The 17844-nt window shown below is 40.4% G+C and overlaps 1 protein-coding gene across 1 annotated transcript in view; it reads right to left on the minus strand.

The window, feature by feature from the left end:
• Positions 1-1224: 1224 nt before the first annotated feature.
• The window catches only part of ANLN (anillin, actin binding protein), a 30666-nt gene continuing 14046 nt past the window's right edge, over positions 1225-17844 (minus strand). Inside the window, exons 15-25 of the mRNA XM_054385110.1 lie at positions 16699-16825; positions 15680-15728; positions 15541-15597; positions 14121-14159; positions 13710-13731; positions 12652-12764; positions 10329-10382; positions 7481-7567; positions 5571-5678; positions 2090-2262; positions 1225-1348 (exon numbers count right to left, since the gene is read on the minus strand). Of these exons, the coding sequence (XP_054241085.1) occupies positions 1225-1348; positions 2090-2262; positions 5571-5678; positions 7481-7567; positions 10329-10382; positions 12652-12764; positions 13710-13731; positions 14121-14159; positions 15541-15597; positions 15680-15728; positions 16699-16825 (953 nt within the window). The remainder of the gene's footprint in view (positions 1349-2089; positions 2263-5570; positions 5679-7480; positions 7568-10328; positions 10383-12651; positions 12765-13709; positions 13732-14120; positions 14160-15540; positions 15598-15679; positions 15729-16698; positions 16826-17844) is intronic.

Below are 17844 nucleotides of genomic sequence, written 5' to 3' on the forward strand. Positions count from 1 at the left end.
TACTTTTAATTGAATAAAATAAAATCTCAATACATAGTTTAGAAATATTTGAAGGTATCAGCAAAAAAAAAAAAGAAATAGAGAAAAGTAGATGTCCAAGGAAGTGGCAGGATGAAAGCAGCATAAAGCCAACAGAATTTAGTGTTTCAAGTGTGAATGCATAACAGCAAGTTGAAGCATTCCACTATTGCCAATGCAGCAGTGCTGGAAGGAGACAGCAGGAAAAAAGCTGTGAAAACTGCAAGTTTCCACTGACAAGTTTTGCCATTTGAACAATGGGTCTGAATTATTGGTTTGGGGTTTTTTTTCTGCCTTTATGGATGTGTCTGAGGGGGAGCAAGACCCAAACTTCCATACAGCAGAGAATCAGCTGGCACATAGCAGCTTCATAGTGTCTTTTATAAAACCCTCACTTTTTAAGCTAATTCCTGATTCTCAAATGGAGAATTCTGGCTTGTCCCAGGACATACTGACACATTCAACTAAGTTTTCTTTCTGTTTTTGTTACCTTTTTTTTTTTTGTAATGTAGGAGTCCTAACAAAACTCTTCAAGACCTTTCATTCCTATCAAAGTGCAACGTCCTGCATCCATAATTCCACACAGCACACATGCCATACCACTTTCTACAGAAGAAATAAAGTGTTGTGCATTGTCCCTTTGTTCTGACCACAAGGACACCATGCAAGCAAGAAATACCTACACTGCATGCTGCAGAGTATCAACTTCTATGCCTGATCATTACAAAAGCCTCCTAGAGTAAATGTTGTGCCTCTCAGCTGTTGCTTCTTTCAGGGAGCTGAGCTCTCTAGTAAAGCTTTGCTTTCTCCAGTAGGCTTGCCCCCCATCCTCCTCCCACTTCCTGCCCTGAAGTGTGATTTCCTGTAAATAATTTAGTTGTTGAAGGAGAAATGTACTTAGCTAGAAAAAGGACTTCCAAAAAAAAAAAAGTTACATAAATATTTAACAGATTCAGAAACAGCTAACTGCTTCCTACCCTACTCAGAAGCTGGAAAATAAAAAGAAGTTTAAAATTCTTGAAGTGAAAGAAAAAAATACTGCATAAAACAATCCTATATACTGTTAAATACTCTCTCGAATTTAAAGCATAAGTGACCAAGAGGACTTCCCAACATTTTCCATTGAGGTTTGGGGTTTTTCCTTTGGGGTGTGGTCCATGTGGGGGGTTTTGCATACAGATTTTCTTTGTGTTTCCCTTCTGGAGTTTAAGGCTTTCCAATAGGTTTGTAGCAGGCATCAGGCTGCCACATCCGGAGGTCCACGAGGACTTGGTTGAGCTTTTGCATCCAAAGGTTGCGCTCCTCCTTAGTGTCAGCAGACAGCCAGTTCCTGAAAAGCAAAGAAGCCAGGATCAGCTTCTGCTTAGCTCTTCTCAAAAATATCAGGCTGATCATCCAGAGGACCCCAGAAGGAAAAATGAAGCCAAACATTCCCCTGCTACCAAGTCTCCTGGCATTTCCATTTCTGGAAAAGTCAGGTTCTTTGTCCTCAGAAGGCTGAAGGGGGACAGCAAGACAAAACAGACCTAGAACTGAACCAAACAGATCAAGCATGATCCCAAAGTCACAGAATCAGCCAGGTTGGAAGAGACTTCTAAGATCATCCAGTCCAACTATTCACCCAACCCTATCTAATCAACCAGACCATGACACTAAGTGCCTTTTCTTAAACACCTCCAGGGATGCTGACCCCACCACCTCCCTGGGCAGCACATTCCAAAGGCCAGTCTCTTTTGCTGGGAAGAATTTTTTCTAAGCTCAAGCCTAAACTTCCCCCTGCACAGCTTGAGACTGTGTCCTCTTGTTCTGCTGCTGGTTGCCTGGGAGAAGAGACCAACCCCCACCTGGCTGCAACCTCCCTTCAGGTAGTTGTAGACAGCAATGAGGTCTCCCCTGAGCCTCCTCTTCTCCAGGCTAAACACCCCCAGCTCCCTCAGCCTCTCCTCACAGCGCTTGTGTTCCTAGCATTTCTATCAGCTTTGCAAAGGTCCTACGTTATTGAAACTGTCACCAGACCCCTCCCCAGACATCCCATAGCCTCCCCCCCACCTTCATGGCTTTACCCACTCACTTTGTGACACAGAGAGTGTCTCTGCACTGGCTGACAAGGGTCTCTCTGTCGTCCTCCCTCTGAGGTCTCACGGTTATCAGCTCAAAGGTGTTGGGCCGGGCACAGAACTCCCTGTTGGCAGGTTCAATCTGGTGATTGGTGCAGTTGGCCAGGTTGATGCGGCCCAAAGGATGCTGAAAGGACAGGCAGGGCAGTCAGGAACACTGCAGCCAAGAGCAATTCTGAACAACACATGCTTTGGCAACTTTTGCCTTATTAAGTGCCCCCTCTGCTCAAATCAGTCACCCCATACAAAGTGAGGCATTCTGCTTCTTATATGTAAGAGCCATAGCTGAAGCAAGATAATTCAGATGATGGAACATGCCCTGCTCAGCCACATACAACACAGCTAACAAAGCTCAGGCTTTGGCTCCAGAAAGGTATATCCCCATTTTCCCTATTCATTACAAACCAACCTAACTAAAGCTTTAACTTCTTACTCATTACAAACCAACAAATCTTTAGTTTGGTTGGTTTGTAGTGAGTGAGAAGTTCTCCTGAATTTGAGAGTTAAAGCTTTAGTTTGGTTGGTTTGTAGTGAGTGAGAAGTTCTCCTGAATTTGAGAGTTAAAGCTTTAGTTTGGTTGGTTTGTAGTGAGTGAGAAGTTCTCCTGAATTTGAGAGTTAAAGCTTTAGTTTGGTTGGTTTGTAATGAGTGAGAAGTTCTCCTGAATTTGAGAGTTAAAGCTTTAGTTTGGTTGGTTTGTAATGAGTGAGAAGTTCTCCTGAATTTGAGAGTTAAAGCTTTAGTTTGGTTGGTTTGTAATGAGTGAGAAGTTCTCCTGAATTTGAGAGTTAAAGCTTTAGTTTGGTTGGTTTGTAATGAGTGAGAAGTTCTCCTGAATTTGAGAGTTAAAGCTTTAGTTTGGTTGGTTTGTAATGAGTGAGAAGTTCTCCTGAATTTGAGAGTTAAAGCTTTAGTTTGGTTGGTTTGTAATGAGTGAGAAGTTCTCCTGAATTTGAGAGTTAAAGCTTTAGTTTGGTTGGTTTGTAATGAGTGAGAAGTTCTCCTGAATTTGAGAGTTAAAGCTTTAGTTTGGTTGGTTTGTAATGAGTGAGAAGTTCTCCTGAATTTGAGAGTTAAAGCTTTAGTTTGGTTGGTTTGTAATGAGTGAGAAGTTCTCCTGAATTTGAGAGTTAAAGCTTTAGTTTGGTTGGTTTGTAATGAGTGAGAAGTTCTCCTGAATTTGAGAGTTAAAGCTTTAGTTTGGTTGGTTTGTAATGAGTGAGAAGTTCTCCTGAATTTGAGAGTTAAAGCTTTAGTTTGGTTGGTTTGTAATGAGTGAGAAGTTCTCCTGAATTTGAGAGTTAAAGCTTTAGTTTGGTTGGTTTGTAATGAGTGAGAAGTTCTCCTGAATTTGAGAGTTAAAGCTTTAGTTTGGTTGGTTTGTAATGAGTGAGAAGTTCTCCTGAATTTGAGAGTTAAAGCTTTAGTTTGGTTGGTTTGTAATGAGTGAGAAGTTCTCCTGAATTTGAGAGTTAAAGCTTTAGTTTGGTTGGTTTGTAATGAGTGAGAAGTTCTCCTGAATTTGAGAGTTAAAGCTTTAGTTTGGTTGGTTTGTAATGAGTGAGAAGTTCTCCTGAATTTGAGAGTTAAAGCTTTAGTTTGGTTGGTTTGTAATGAGTGAGAAGTTCTCCTGAATTTGAGAGTTAAAGCCTTGGTTTGGTTGGTTTGTAATGAATGAGAAGATGTCCTGAATTTGAGAGTTAAAGCTTTAGTTTGAACTCTCAAATTCAAAACAATTTCATCATAAAATGTAAACTGCTAAACACTGTCAAAGCCTGCAGAAAATAAGCACTTCAGGGATGCTTGCATCCCTCAAAGCCTGTAAACTGGTGGATTCCACTTCAAACATGCAACTAAGGCAGCACCTAAGTGCCCAGCACTGCTGCTTTGGCTCCCTCTATAGCCAACAGCATCTCAAATTTCAAGGCACTTCTTTCTGCTGATTGTGGTCAGAAGCAGCTCAGCTGCCTAAAGTTAGTTACTGACCTTGGCTCTGATTCTTCACACCTATGCAATACCTCAGCAGGGAAACATCTCCAAGCTAAGAGCAACTTGAAGTGTTTGCTATTTATTTAGCATGTTGACTATTCCACATAGTTAAAATAAGCTAAGGTACAGGAAAAAAGGACAGCTCCAGTTCAAAGAACATATAAAACCAGGTTGCATGTTGGTGATGTATATACAGTCATGGGAAGTTAAAACCCCACACACACGGCCTACAGCTCAAAGCAATTGTTGCCCTGCACTGGTATTTCTGAGCACCCTCTATCTCTGCATGATAGCACAGGATTAAAGGAAGGCATTTAAGTTGCTACAGATGATAGCAAAGCAAGACTTGATGTGGCCCTGGGCAGCCTGATCTAGTTGGAGGTCTCCCTGCTCACTGCAGGGGTGCTGGACAAGATAACCTGTCCAGCCTGATGCTATCTGTGAATCAAAAGAATGTACCTGACCTTTTCTCATAATGATAGTGAAACAACTCCAGATTTTGAAGAACAGAATCTGGAAAACAAACCAAAGCTTTTTTCTTGCAGATAAAAGCAGAACAAGAACCTTCTTCTGGCTTAACTCAATTTTTTTTACTATCTTCTATTACAGTAGGCAGATATTTTCCCCCTCTCTCCTGGCAGGGAAAGAAAGTACATTGATACATTCTGGCAAAGTCAACCATCAGCATATGGTCTTCCACTGTTAACAGGGAAGAAACTCAACTCAGGCATCTGGATAGGCATAGAAGACCCAAAAGGCCCAGAGTTTGTCACAGAGTTTGGGAAAAAAGTGTTCTGCCAACAAACAAGCAAGTGTTTAATGGTAAATTGCTTAAGTGAGTCAGAAAAACCCTCTTGAAAGCAGTCTTCAGAAGGACCTGGAAATATTTCAGTACCCACTGTAAGAACAGCCTGAGGAGACAAGAAGGTTCAACCTCAGTGGCAGATGAACCTCCAATCTGTCTCACCAGCTAGGCAGTAAGCTTCTATGAGAAACATTTGAAGACCATCAGTTTCAGCTCTCATGTGGAGCTGCAAGAAAACAATGACTGCAAGTAAGATGGCTCACAATTACAGGTGTGCTTTTGCAATATACAAGGATGTCCCACTAATTCTTCACCCTATTAAGTATTAGAGTCATTATATATCTGATCAATTTAAGTAATTAGTCCTCTGACAAGCATAATGGAAAGCTTTAAAACTGAACGGGAAATTAAATATGGATCTTCCTCTACTTTTCCCCTTTCCCACTAGATAAAGTGCTGTTTCTAAGTTTGGTTTTATCAATTTGACTAAAGTAAGGACAGTCCCTTCCATTCCCCAAGAACATTTTGAGCTTAAATCTCATGCTTGGAATACAGTCACCTGTTTTAAGCCACATTACTGTCATTAAAAAGGAACACTTTAGTTAGGTAGGCTAGCACGGAAGGTGAGACTCAAGCTTTACCTTTCGTTTTTCATCATCTGGGTACGTCCAGTAAGAGACACAATTTCCAGAGAGCACACACCAGCGCCTGTGCCATGCTCCAAATCCACTAACATCTTCAAACATGGTCTTAAAGAGAAACAAAAACAAGAATAATAATAAAAAAGAGGGGTCAGATTACACCTTGAGCTTGGTCTGTGCTCTGTTTATCTACCAGGAGATTTCTGCAGTACAACCCTTGATAGAACTGAACTCAAGAAGGAAAGAAGAAGTCTCTCCCAGGGTATATTTGTTAGCACAGTATTTTTACTGTCCAAAGAGCACAGAAAATGGGCTCACATACCCTTCTCAAGCTTGTAGCCTTCCACCTATTCCAAACTGTGAGGCATTCCCACTATTTTAGGAAAATTGAAGGGTAAATTAGAGCAGATGGAATCATAGAATGAGTCAGGGTTGGAAGGGACCACAAGGATCAGCCAGTTCCAACCCCCTGCCATGGGCAGGGACACCTCACACTAGATCAGCCTGGCCAGAGCCTCATCCAGCCTGGCTGCAAACACCTCCAGGATGGGGCCTCAACCACCTCCCTGGACAACCCATTCCAGGCTCTCACCACTCTCATGGGGAAGAACTTCTTCCTCATGTCCAGTCTGAATCTCCCCACTTCCAGCTTTGTTCCATTCCCTGTAGTCCTGTCACTACCTGAGATCCTAAAGAGTCCCTCCCCAATATCCTAAAAAGTCCCTCCCCCTCAGATACATGATAAATGGTTCACACAACATGTATCTGCAGAACCTAATTTATTATGATTAGAATTTAAAGCATCTTTGACTTGCAAATTAGGATTGCAAAATGTTTGGCTATTCTACAGGCTACACTCAAGAGCCAAGTCAGTTTTTAAAAGAAATTAGAAATTGATTTTTAAATGGTTTTTGTTGGCAGTTATTTTACTGGATGTAGGATTATGCCAATTTCAAGGCTCATTTCCTCAATACTGGAGTGGGAAGTTTAGAATCTGACTTCTAGTCCTGTTCCTTCTTGAGCTTGTACAGAATTTTCCAGTTAATTTTTGTGTGCTGGTGTTTTGCACTCCTCACAATTCAGATTTATAACTTTTTAGTGGTGCAGGAAGCATCCAAACCCTGAAAAAAAAAAATAATGTATATCTACACTACTTTTCTAGTTTTACATAATGATTATTGGAAGTATACAAGGACTTCCTTAATATACAAAAACGTGGGAGAGCAAATACCATCAGCACATGAAGTGTTTGCAGCTAAGGAAATCTGTTCAGCTAAGTAAAAAGGAAGCAGACAGCAAGAACTGCTTGAAGAGTCTAAAGAAATTCTGATTTCTGAAAACACCAAAACAACAGCAAACATTCATGTTTTGCTGCAGTGTTTTCACAGCACATTTACTGACATCTGCTGGACATAATCTCAGCAGCTCCATCTATTACCAGCCCAAGGTTCAACTGCATTGTCTAAATCCAGTTTTAGAAAGAGAACTGCTCAAGAGGATTCCCAAAAAACTTTTGATTCCTCTTAAGTCAGAGACTATGAACATAGTGGGAGGTGGGGAGAGAATCTTTTGCTAGGGAGAACTTGGACATACTAGGCAAAAGAAAAAAAGCCCAAGATGTCCTGTAAAGATTTCTGGCAGATATTACTCTGAAGTTCAGGGTAACAAGGGAACAGTGAAGAAGAAAAACAAGCTCCTAAAAGGTAGTTTTAATGCTGGTATTGCTCAGGTAGGCATTTGAGATCTGGTTCAGAGAGGAAAAAAAAAAATTAAATTAAAATCAACCCAAATCAAACTCAAGCCAGTTTTAAGCTACACAAATCACTACAAAGATGTATGAAGTTAAAGAAGTGACTGCATTAAATAGGACCTGTAGTTTCCAAGGAAGCAATCAGCAGTGAATGCCTTACCAAGAACCCTTTCTCCTCCACAGAGGAGTCCACTTGACATTTTAACTTCAAATATATATGACCTTCCAGAGGAGACAAAAAGGGAACCTGCAGAGAAAGTAAACCAATTAGCCATTTAATTGTGACACCTCTCAAGTCTCAGCAGCTCAAGCAAGCCACCTGCACCAGGATGTTAGCACTGCCTTGTTCTTAGGGTCACCAGCCAGAAAGAAGTGGTCAGTCTCAAGCAGGACAGTAGCAATCACTTTATGATTCAAGCTCATTTAGAAGCTTTTCAAGGCTTGCTTGCTTAGGACATATGCACAAACATGCTTCTATCTAGAAAAACACCCAGCTGCTCCAAGAGTGGTTAAGAACAACACAAGGCCCCAGAGCACATCCTGCAAACTTCTGACTCAGTCTGACCTTAAGCTGTTTGGAAAATACCAAAGTGGGCTTAAAGAAGATTGGTACTTGGATGCCATAAGCACTTTTGGCAGACACTGATGTAGTAGAGCCTAGTTAGACTTTCTCCTTCTAACTTCTACATAGTTATGAAAGCAGCTCTTCTCAGCTGGCACTCCAGGTGTCCAAGACTCATGTTGAGTCATTTTAACAAAATGATGCTTCAAGCCCTATTGTCTACCACTGGAAAAAACAAACCCCAACAGCTTAACTACTACCAGGGGTTTGTTAAGTGGTTATTTGATATTCAAGAGCTTGGGGGAGGCAGTGGATACAACAAGGACTTGCCCCAATCCCTCCACACGCAGCTCCCCACTGCACTGAGTGGTCCCATCACTACTCTCAAGAATTTACATCCCTTTATTTTTTCCACAGGGAAGCAAAGAGACAAATGGCTAATTCAATAAGCAAATGATGATCTGCAGGACATTCTACATAACATATTTTGTTGCTAATCTGAATCAACAATACTATAATAATCCTTAAAAAAATCTAATCAGAAACATTGGGGTTTTGTCTGACTAGACAAACACCAAGGATTGAGGGCACTACTCAAATATAAATAAAAGAAGCCACTTGTCAGGGAATAGGCAAATGTCCACAATAATGAAATAGCTTTTAAGAGTCATGGAATCAATGTTGATCAAACAGAATTAAGTTTTGCTGGTTGTTAAGAGGGATAAGAGTAAGCCTCAGTAGTTAAAAGTATCCATCTGCAGGCCTTGGTGAATCCTGCAACATGCTGAAATAGATGTTCTGGTTAGCAGTACAACACTTTGAACTGCAGGCACACTGCAGCTTCCTCCCAGACACAGGATATAGAGATGCACACAAGCAGGTGATCAAAGAAGTTTTACATGTTAGATCTACTTAGCTGAACACTGGGCAGGAGGCAAAAGGAGAAATGTTTCCAGAGAGTAAGTTCTATCAGTGCTGGGGTGTTCTTTATGAGCAAAGACAACTATCACCCAAGATGCTACAGCAAGGAACCTTGGCTTGTGTCCTACCAAACCACACTGAAACCTATTTCTGAACAAAGGCCTCAAGGCAGTTTGGCCAATTTCCCCACTTGAAGGCTGTGGGGTTTGCATTCCTTCCTAATTTCTGTCAGGAAAGCAGCTGCTACTTGGTGGGTTATGAAGTTTACCAACAAAGGGCTGTGTACAGCAAAAAGGCTGCATCACAAATGGCACACAGCAGTTACACAGAGCCTACAACACCATTACTAATTACCAACACCCTCCTGTACACAAGGAGAAAGATACTACGTTCTGGTCATCAATACATCCCTCTCAAAGGCAAGGGGAGGTGGTGAAAAGAAAGCAATTTGTTGAAAACGTAACGCTCAGGACAAGGCTGGCTTGCGTTCTGCTGTGATCACTCAGGTATCTACCTTAAGAAGCTGACACAGAAGATTTATCTGTAAAGGTACCCATGATAACAAAAAAAAAAAATCTGCAAAAAATGTTTGTTTAGGAGAATTTTGATTACAAACTGAAGGTGATAGGTCCTAAAATTATCATCAGCTTAATTTTGAGAAGGAAAAAAATACACAAAAGTTGTCTAAAACACTTTGAAGGATCCAAGTTAACTAAAAACTGTTTTCAGAGATTAAAGACCAATTATTTATTTTAAGCATATCAATTTATGTAATCCCTAAAGCCAAAACTGTATACACCAAAAAATATTTTAATTGCATTTGTGTACAAATCAGAAGCTCACATTGGGATGTTTGGTACTCTCAAAAGTTAAGTGCTTCATGATCAGTTTTGGCTTAAAAAGTAAAAGGTCTTGACAAAACAAGACAAAGGTCTTCTCAACAAGCTTGAGAAGAAGCTCATATTTTAATGTTTAGTTCTTTAAGATCATTTTTTTGATTAAAATACAAAAGGTCTAGATGGGTCTTGACAAGACAAAAAACCAAGGAATTCAGTTCCTGAAGGATTTTAGTTTTCTTCAGTGGCAACAACTAAAGTTAAACCAACATTTAGGCCACCAAGTACTTTTCCCTGGTCTTCTATCAGTGGAGTATCCAATTCTACGTTCTCTGCAGTTCCAGAAGTTGGCTCAAATTTCCTGGCTATCAATCTTTAAGAGACTAATTGAAGTAAGAAAATTCCCTTTCTAGTGATCAAGGAAGTGGAAAAAACAAAGATACATGCTATTTAAAGGAAAAGCCCTGCATGGCCTAAATAATTTCAATTCTAGCAGCTTGCTTATTACTGTAAAAGACAGGGAATAGAATTCTGCAAACCTTAAAGGCTTCTAACATCTTATGTTTAGTTAGTAAATCTTTGCAAGCATTTTCTTAGGAGCAATAAATACTGCAAAGAGGCCAGCCAGACATGAGCAACATGCACTAGGAAGCAGTTTCCTGTTTGAAGTCACAAAGGATCATAGCAACCTTCTCCTGGAACATATAGCCCAACAGTTCTTTTTCCTCCCCTTCAAAATTTATCTAGGGAGAAAAGAAACATGCTCAATGCAATTAGTGTAAAGTTAGAGTTTATAAAAAAGAGATAAGAGTAATTTGGTCCTTTCTATCTTGCATTTAAAAGCCAGGGATGAAACTCAAAAATCCCACTGTGGCAACAGTTTGATCTGTATTAGAAATGCAGAGAGCAAGTTGAAAAGGAGCTATTTGGTACAGTCAAAGGCTAAGTCAAAAGCTTTACAGATGTGGTGATTTCACACACACAACAATGTCCTGACAAAAAGGCAAATCCTTCCATAAGTTTACACCTGAAAAAAATAACCAAGTGATGGTTTCCCTGGAATTCTGTTTGAGCCTTGTGCTGCAATTGACTAGTCCAGTCCAGTGGCCTGTCCCAAAGAGAAAAATTCAAAAAGTTCAAACTGGTGAATAAAATGTAAAAGCTGACTCCTGAGCTCCAAGAACAAGAGGTTTCCTGTAACCAAGCCATACACATACTAAGATTTCTACACACAGGTCTCATTAAGAGGCACGTTTACACTGAAGAACCAATGCTGGTACTTCTGAGGGTCGCACAGTCAGTACCAGCAGTGCAATTCAACTGGGCAGTTGTGTGAGCTGTCTCAGTGCTGGAGTCTGCTTCTATCCACAAGAAGCATAACTTCAAAAAAAAAAAAAAAGCAAGTTGGAATTAGTGTGATATTTTGGTTTTAATCTTATGCACAAACACAAACTCTTGTTATTCCTTTCCTCAGCAGAAGCTATAATTGCAATACCACTATCATCATCATCAGACTTAATTAGCCAAGAGGAAAATTTATTCTTATGCTGTTTGGATAGCTAAAGCTATAATTTAGCACTGCCGTAAACTGTAGTAACTTTTGGATTCATTTATGTTAGCTGCTGGCACACACACCTATTAAAATAGGTTTTAGCATAAGATATTCCAAGGTTAGAGATTACAATGAATGCAAGAATGTATTTTTTAATTTCTAATGGTAAAAGCCAATAAAAATCTTCTTTAGACAAGAAACTAATGATATAAAACTCAATAATAGCTCTGTTTCAAAGAATATTAAGACAGTTTGCTATTACAAATTTAACTGGGATATGAAACTTGTATTCCTAACCCTATTCAAAGAGCAATTTTGAAGTCAATTCAATGCAGAATATTTCAAGTACTTCATTATCATTAAAACACACTTCATGCCTTTAGTCATAACTGCAAGACTGTAGGAGCAACAAACATTATGAAGATCACATACAGAGATGCCAGCTGCACACATCAAAGTTTGTCAGTGAAAACAAATCAATAACCAAATGCCTTCATTATCTTTGGATAACCCTAGCTTACACTGAGCTACAGAATGCATTCGACTGGAAGGGTCCCCAGAGATCATCCACTCCAACCTCCCCACCATGCCCAGGGACACCTCTCAACTGGACTCAGCTGCTCAAGACCTCATCCAGCCTGGCCTTCAACACCCCAGGGAGGAGGCAGCCACAACCTCCCTGGGATGCCCATTCCAGAGTCTCACCACCCTCCTACTGAAGAGCTTCTGCTAAGATCCAGTCTGAACCTACTCTCCCTCAGCTTCAAACCATTTCCCCTTGTCCTATTGCTAGACACCATTATGAAAAGTCCTTCTGCAGCCTTCCTGTAGGATCCCTTCAGCTATTGGAAGGCAGCTCTAAGGTCCCCCTGGAGTCTTCTCTCCTCCAGGCTGAACACCCCCAGCTCCCTCAGCCTATCCTCACAGCAGAGGTGTTCCAGCCCTTGGATCATCTTTGTGGCCTCCTCTGGACTCACTCCAGCAGCTCTGTGTCCTTCTCCTGCTGGGGACACCAGAACTGGAGGCCGACTTGAGGTGGGGTCTCATCAGAGCAGAATCCCCTCTCTTGCCCTGCTGACCACACTCCTCTTGATGCAGCCTAGGATACAATTTGCCTTCTGGGCTACACAAGGCCACTGCCAGCTCATGGTGAGCTTCTCAGCCAATGCACCCAAGGCACTTTCTTCAGAGCTACTCTCAACCCACTGCACCCAGCCTGGATTTGTGCTTAATAACATAACTCTTTAGTGCACCTCAAAATTACATTTCCATCATATGAAATGAATATACAAGTAACAGTTACACATAATTTACTTTTTTTTATCTATATAAAAAAAATATCTATAAACCTGTATTTCTAGGATGGCAATTTCACCCCAAAACCAGCAAACCCAAACTTGTATTTGTATTTTTAGTAGCATGACACGAGCTTTGGGTTAGTAATCAATAATTTCCATTACCTTGTCCAGTGCAAATGTGGTATTTCCTACAGAAGACAATGACAGCTTGTGAGATCCCACCAGGATGAAGTTGGTAGTGCGAGCAGCATTAGGACCACCTGGGCTGGCCATGGCTGTGGAGAAAGAAGTTAAAGTCAAGTTGTATCAGAATCAGGAGGCTGCAAGGTTTGTTTTTTTTTTAAAAAAAAAAAAGGCTTTATTTGAACTACTGTCTGCTTCTCCAGGAGAAGCCCTCTTTGGAGTGCACATTCAAACATTGATGCACACAGTTCCTCCTCATTAGAGCTTTTCTTTCAGAAAGCAGCTTTAAAGTATTTACTAATGAGAAGACAAAGCCCTTTAAGATGCCTCAGGGGGACAGAGAGCACTCTAGGGCACACTACAACACACATACACCCTGCAGTAGGAACTTTACTCTCAGATCTCTTAATCTCTCCAAATGACACACTGCAGTCCTCCAGAATTTGTATGCCTGTATTCCTCTTTGCATGAAAAAAGTCAACAGAAACAAGCACTGTGGCTCAGGCACAGGAGTCTGGCTAGCTGCAGCAGCATGGCAGGCACTCCAGAGTTAGTCAATGAGCTCCTTATTCCTGCCGTTGCTACTAAAGCTAGCTCCAGCACCTCACATTGCAGTCAGACAAGTCTGTAACATTCTCCAAGGTGGTGTTCTGCCCCAAAAGCATCACTAACATGTAAGAGCATTGACAACACTCCAGACAATACTTCAGAATCTGCGCAGATCTGCAAGTTTGCTCAGTATTGCTTTGTTGACATGAGACTCTAGCTTCAAATCTTTGAGTTCACCTTTCCAGGAGAAGAATGTGAGCCACAGGCATCTGATACCAGATACTGGTTTTGATTTTGTTAAGGCACCTTCCACTAAGGATAATGGTGACTCAGATGAACAGAGGGGCAGCTTCTGAGCTGGCAAACTGACATAAATCTTTGTTTATTACTCCGAAATCATCTGATACAAGTATTATTTATTGATATATTACTTTAGACAGAAAGCATGGATTAGTCACCTTGGCATAAGATATTTGAATTTCACTTACCTGAAGTAAGAAGGGTGCTTTTCTAGGAGAGAGAAGAAAAGAAAAGCTTAGCTGAAAAGTAATTTGACAACTTCTACAGAAGACTAAGCTAGGTTAGGAGGAAACTAGATCTGAGGTACTTTCACAAAAAAAAAAACACAAACAAAAAATCCCAAACAACAAGACCCAAAAATGAACAAACTCAAGCAGAAAGTCAAAATGAAAAACATAGTGACTGCATATTTCCAGCATGACAAATTTAGAGCTGTTACCCATTTGTTGAGCTCATGGGTGAAGAGCTTGGCAGAAAGTTGGACACTTAACTTCAAGTAAAGGACACAAAGATCCTACTGTGAGCACAGCTTTCCTTATTCAGTGATCTTTGCAAGTGTTCATAACCAGATTTTGTTACAAGATGACATTTATACTTACTGAGGTAATAGATGTTAGCAATCTCTTTGGAGTAATGACCTACAAGAGAATATAAGAAGATAAATACATTTGCTATTGAATTTGTAGCAACAATTAGACACCAAAACTGCTGAAGGCTTGTCTAAATAAATTGTGAAAGATGTTTTAAGAGGTATGTCTTGGTTTTTAACTGAATGCAATGCATTCAGTAGAAGGAATGCTACATATCAGGGAAATATTTATCACAGGATAAGTTTAAGCATGCATTAGCTTGGGATGGGCAACAGGCCTTTGAAAAAAAAAAAACAAAACAATCTTAGTAGACCTTTTTTCTTCCTGTAACAGGGCTTCAGTTAGATTTGCTGTGAATACAAGAATACAAGTACAGAGCCACAGAGCAGGTGAAAGTCTCAGTGTTTAAGTGAGACTGTTGACTACAAATGAACTGTAATTACCTTCATTTATTGTTGAAACAAAGACAAGTTTGAGAAGCTTGTCAGAAAGCAGATACAGCAGCAACTTACCTACAGTACCACAGTAAAGATTACTCTAAACCACAGCACAGGAGATAAAAGAAACCCTGGACTTCTGATGGGTTTTACTGCAGGATAGGGGGAAGCACACTTTCACTGTGCCAAATGAAAAGTCACAATAACAGAAAGTTCCTATTACTGCTTGCAGGACAGGATTAATGTGCACTTTCCAACTGTTCTGAAAGACCCATGAGTTTCTTGGGTTCAGTAAGTGATAGATATCTTGACAAGGAGGAAATCAGGCCTAAAAATCTCTAATACACTGTGTGCCCAGCTATTGAAACGACAAGAAGAAAAACAATCACCAAGCCACAGAGAAACAACAACAAAAACCCCAAACAAACCAGCAAACCACCTCCAGAAATCCACTCTCTTGTTTAGGGTCACAAACCTTTAATAAAGCACAAACACTTGAGGTGTGCACCCTATCCAAGCTGAAATGTTTATATCCAAGGAGTTCTTACAAAGTTTGCTTTAAAATAAGCATCTAGTGCTTTTATTTAACACTGGGAACACAGAAAAGGGTTGCAGCTGATCAATAGAACCTTGAAGATAAATCAGACTGCAGGGTAGGGCATACTGACTGGTGTAGTTTAAGGGCACTAAATCACTACCAGAGGCATCATACCTAATAAATCAGTTTGCAAGGAATAGCATTTTGCAGAACTAGTAAGACAACTTCTTCCCCTCCAATATATTTCAGACTCAACCAAGTGCTGCAGGTCTAATCTACTAATAGCTGCAGGACTCCATAATCCATCTGTCACTGCAGATGTTCCAAAAAGGAATAAGGAGCAAGAAGCAAGCAACAGATTGTCCAGGACTATTAGTCAGCTCTCCCTGAACACTGCAGTCTTCCTAGTGTACCTCCTGTTGAAATACAACATGCTGGGTTTTGTTTCATTTACCTTAGATTTATTTGCCTTTTTCTTTTTATCAGTGCTTGTAGTTTCTTTTCTCTGTACCTGTAAGGCAAGAACATACTAAGAAATTGCAACACATCATCATCCTCCCTCACACATCCTCTTGACAGGAACTGATACATACCAAACTGTAAACTTCTATATTTATTTCAAAGTCATTTGATACATCATGCCTAAAAAGGGAAGAGGGGAAAAAAGAAATAAGTTAAACACAAACCAAAGAAAAAAGGGGGTAAGGGCAGAGGGAGGGTGTTGTGTGCATTTTGGTTTTGGTAGTAGTATTTTAAGTTATTTTTCAATTTTCCCTTTTTCTGCTCCTTAAAACTGTCCAGGGAACAGCCAGGTTCTATGCAATAGAAGCTTATCCATACTGCTCATCATTTCTAAGTTCCAGTTTGCTCCTGCAAGCTAACAGGGCTGCCTGAGATCCTTTCAGTTCTACAGTAGCTCTTCCCCTGTGCTAGCAACATTGCCCTTTTTAAGATTGAGACTATTATTATTTCAAGATTCTTTCTAGAACTCAACAAAAGGGGAGGGAGGACAGGAGGCAGACAGATCACAGCTACCATTCCTCAGATTACACACTTGAGGCCACTGCTGACACAGTTCCATGAACAACCTATTTACTCAAAAAAAAAAAAAAAAACCAAAACCACCCAAAAAACCCCACAAAACAAAAACCCAATCTCTAAGTGAAAATTCCAGTTAGGCTGGACTTTAACAAAGGAGTTTTCTTATTTATTTCCAAACATTTTTGCTAGGAAACAACCATTTGAACTCACAACATCTTTTTAGCTAACATATGAGAGTTGAAGTTTTAAATTTAAGAGTACAATTTTTTCCAGATACTAAAACCAAATAGGTATAGAAAAATCTGTTTTCTCTTTTGCAGCATCTCAGGCAGAGCAATCCATCTGTCACTGCAGGTGTTCCAGGAGAGAACAAAAAGTAGCTGATGGATGGTAGAATAAGTCTAGATTGCTCTTTTAAGAGGAGTGCATTCCAGCTACTTCTGTGAGGCAGAAAGACTTCACCATATTTGTTTGCAGAATACAATACCTTTAAATAAAGATTTCCAATGTTTTTATGCATGCTCCACCATCAGAGATGAAGCTGGTTCCAAACCAGTTTCTTTATACTCACATAGTGAATGTTGTAGTAAAAGTAAGAGCATCTCCATTCAGGGAGCTGGCAGTACTTGCTAATGGAGTTGCAACCATGTTTTCTGCTCCAGATCTCAATATTATTACATAGTAGTAATTTGCTGCTTCTGTAAATACATATCAGATGGTTTTGTTAGCCAGATGTCTTCCAAGTATCTAAAACCCCTCTAGTACTGCATTGACTTTAAACACTTGGCTGCAGTCAAGATTTGCTCATAAACTTACTCTTAGAACAAGTTTCTTTTCCAGCTGTGCCCACTAGTAAGCTCCATAGGATTCATAACTGCAGTACTGCCTGAGGCATCTCAGGCTAGACCTGCACTACCCAGTGTGTGAGAGGGAACAGGAGGTTGCCCAGGGAGGTGGTTGAGGCCCCCTCCCTGGAGTTATTCCAGGTGAGGTTCCATGAGGCCCTGGGCAATCTGATCTAGTAGAGGATTCCCCTGCTGATTGCAGAGGGGGTTGTACCAGATGGCCTTTGGAGGTCCCTTCCAACCCACACCATTGTATGATTCTATAATTCATTCTAGGAAGAACTTTGCAGGCAGATTTAGCAGTGAGCCTTAGTTTTTATTCTCTGTTGCTATTCTCTAGGCCTGCCAGCTTAACCAATCATCAGCTCTCACTGCTGTCTGCCCTCATGCTTTTTTCAGTCCTGTGAGGGAATTAGTCATCCTGGCAACTCATTCAGAAAGAAGACCACAAGTCTACATCTCAGTAATGTCAGGAAAGGATTTGGAGTTTGTGCAGCAAACGGCTGAACAGTAAAGCAAAAGCATTGCATAATATGGTATCACATTAGAAAAAGAGAACTCAGCTTTGGTGTGCTCTGTTGTACAGGACAAGTCATAGCTCTCAGAACCACTGCTGAAGACCCTAGGAAGTTGTACTCTTTATATTTGTTGTCCTCTTCAGAAATGAAAGTGATTAATAGAGCTTCTGGTGCACAATGTGTAAGAAATGCTGCACTTCCAGAATAAAGTTATGATGACAAATAGTTCATAGCTGCCTATTTAGGCAATCTGGTTTAAATAATTGCTGGTAGAAGCCAAATTTACGTTTCTGTAAACAATAAAGAGGCTTTCCTGTAACAGAGATAAATTGCCTCGTCCAAAAAAGCCAGTAA

This window comes from Indicator indicator, chromosome 11 (genome assembly GCF_027791375.1).
Source record: "Indicator indicator isolate 239-I01 chromosome 11, UM_Iind_1.1, whole genome shotgun sequence".
NCBI classification, from domain to species: Eukaryota; Metazoa; Chordata; class Aves; order Piciformes; family Indicatoridae; genus Indicator; species Indicator indicator.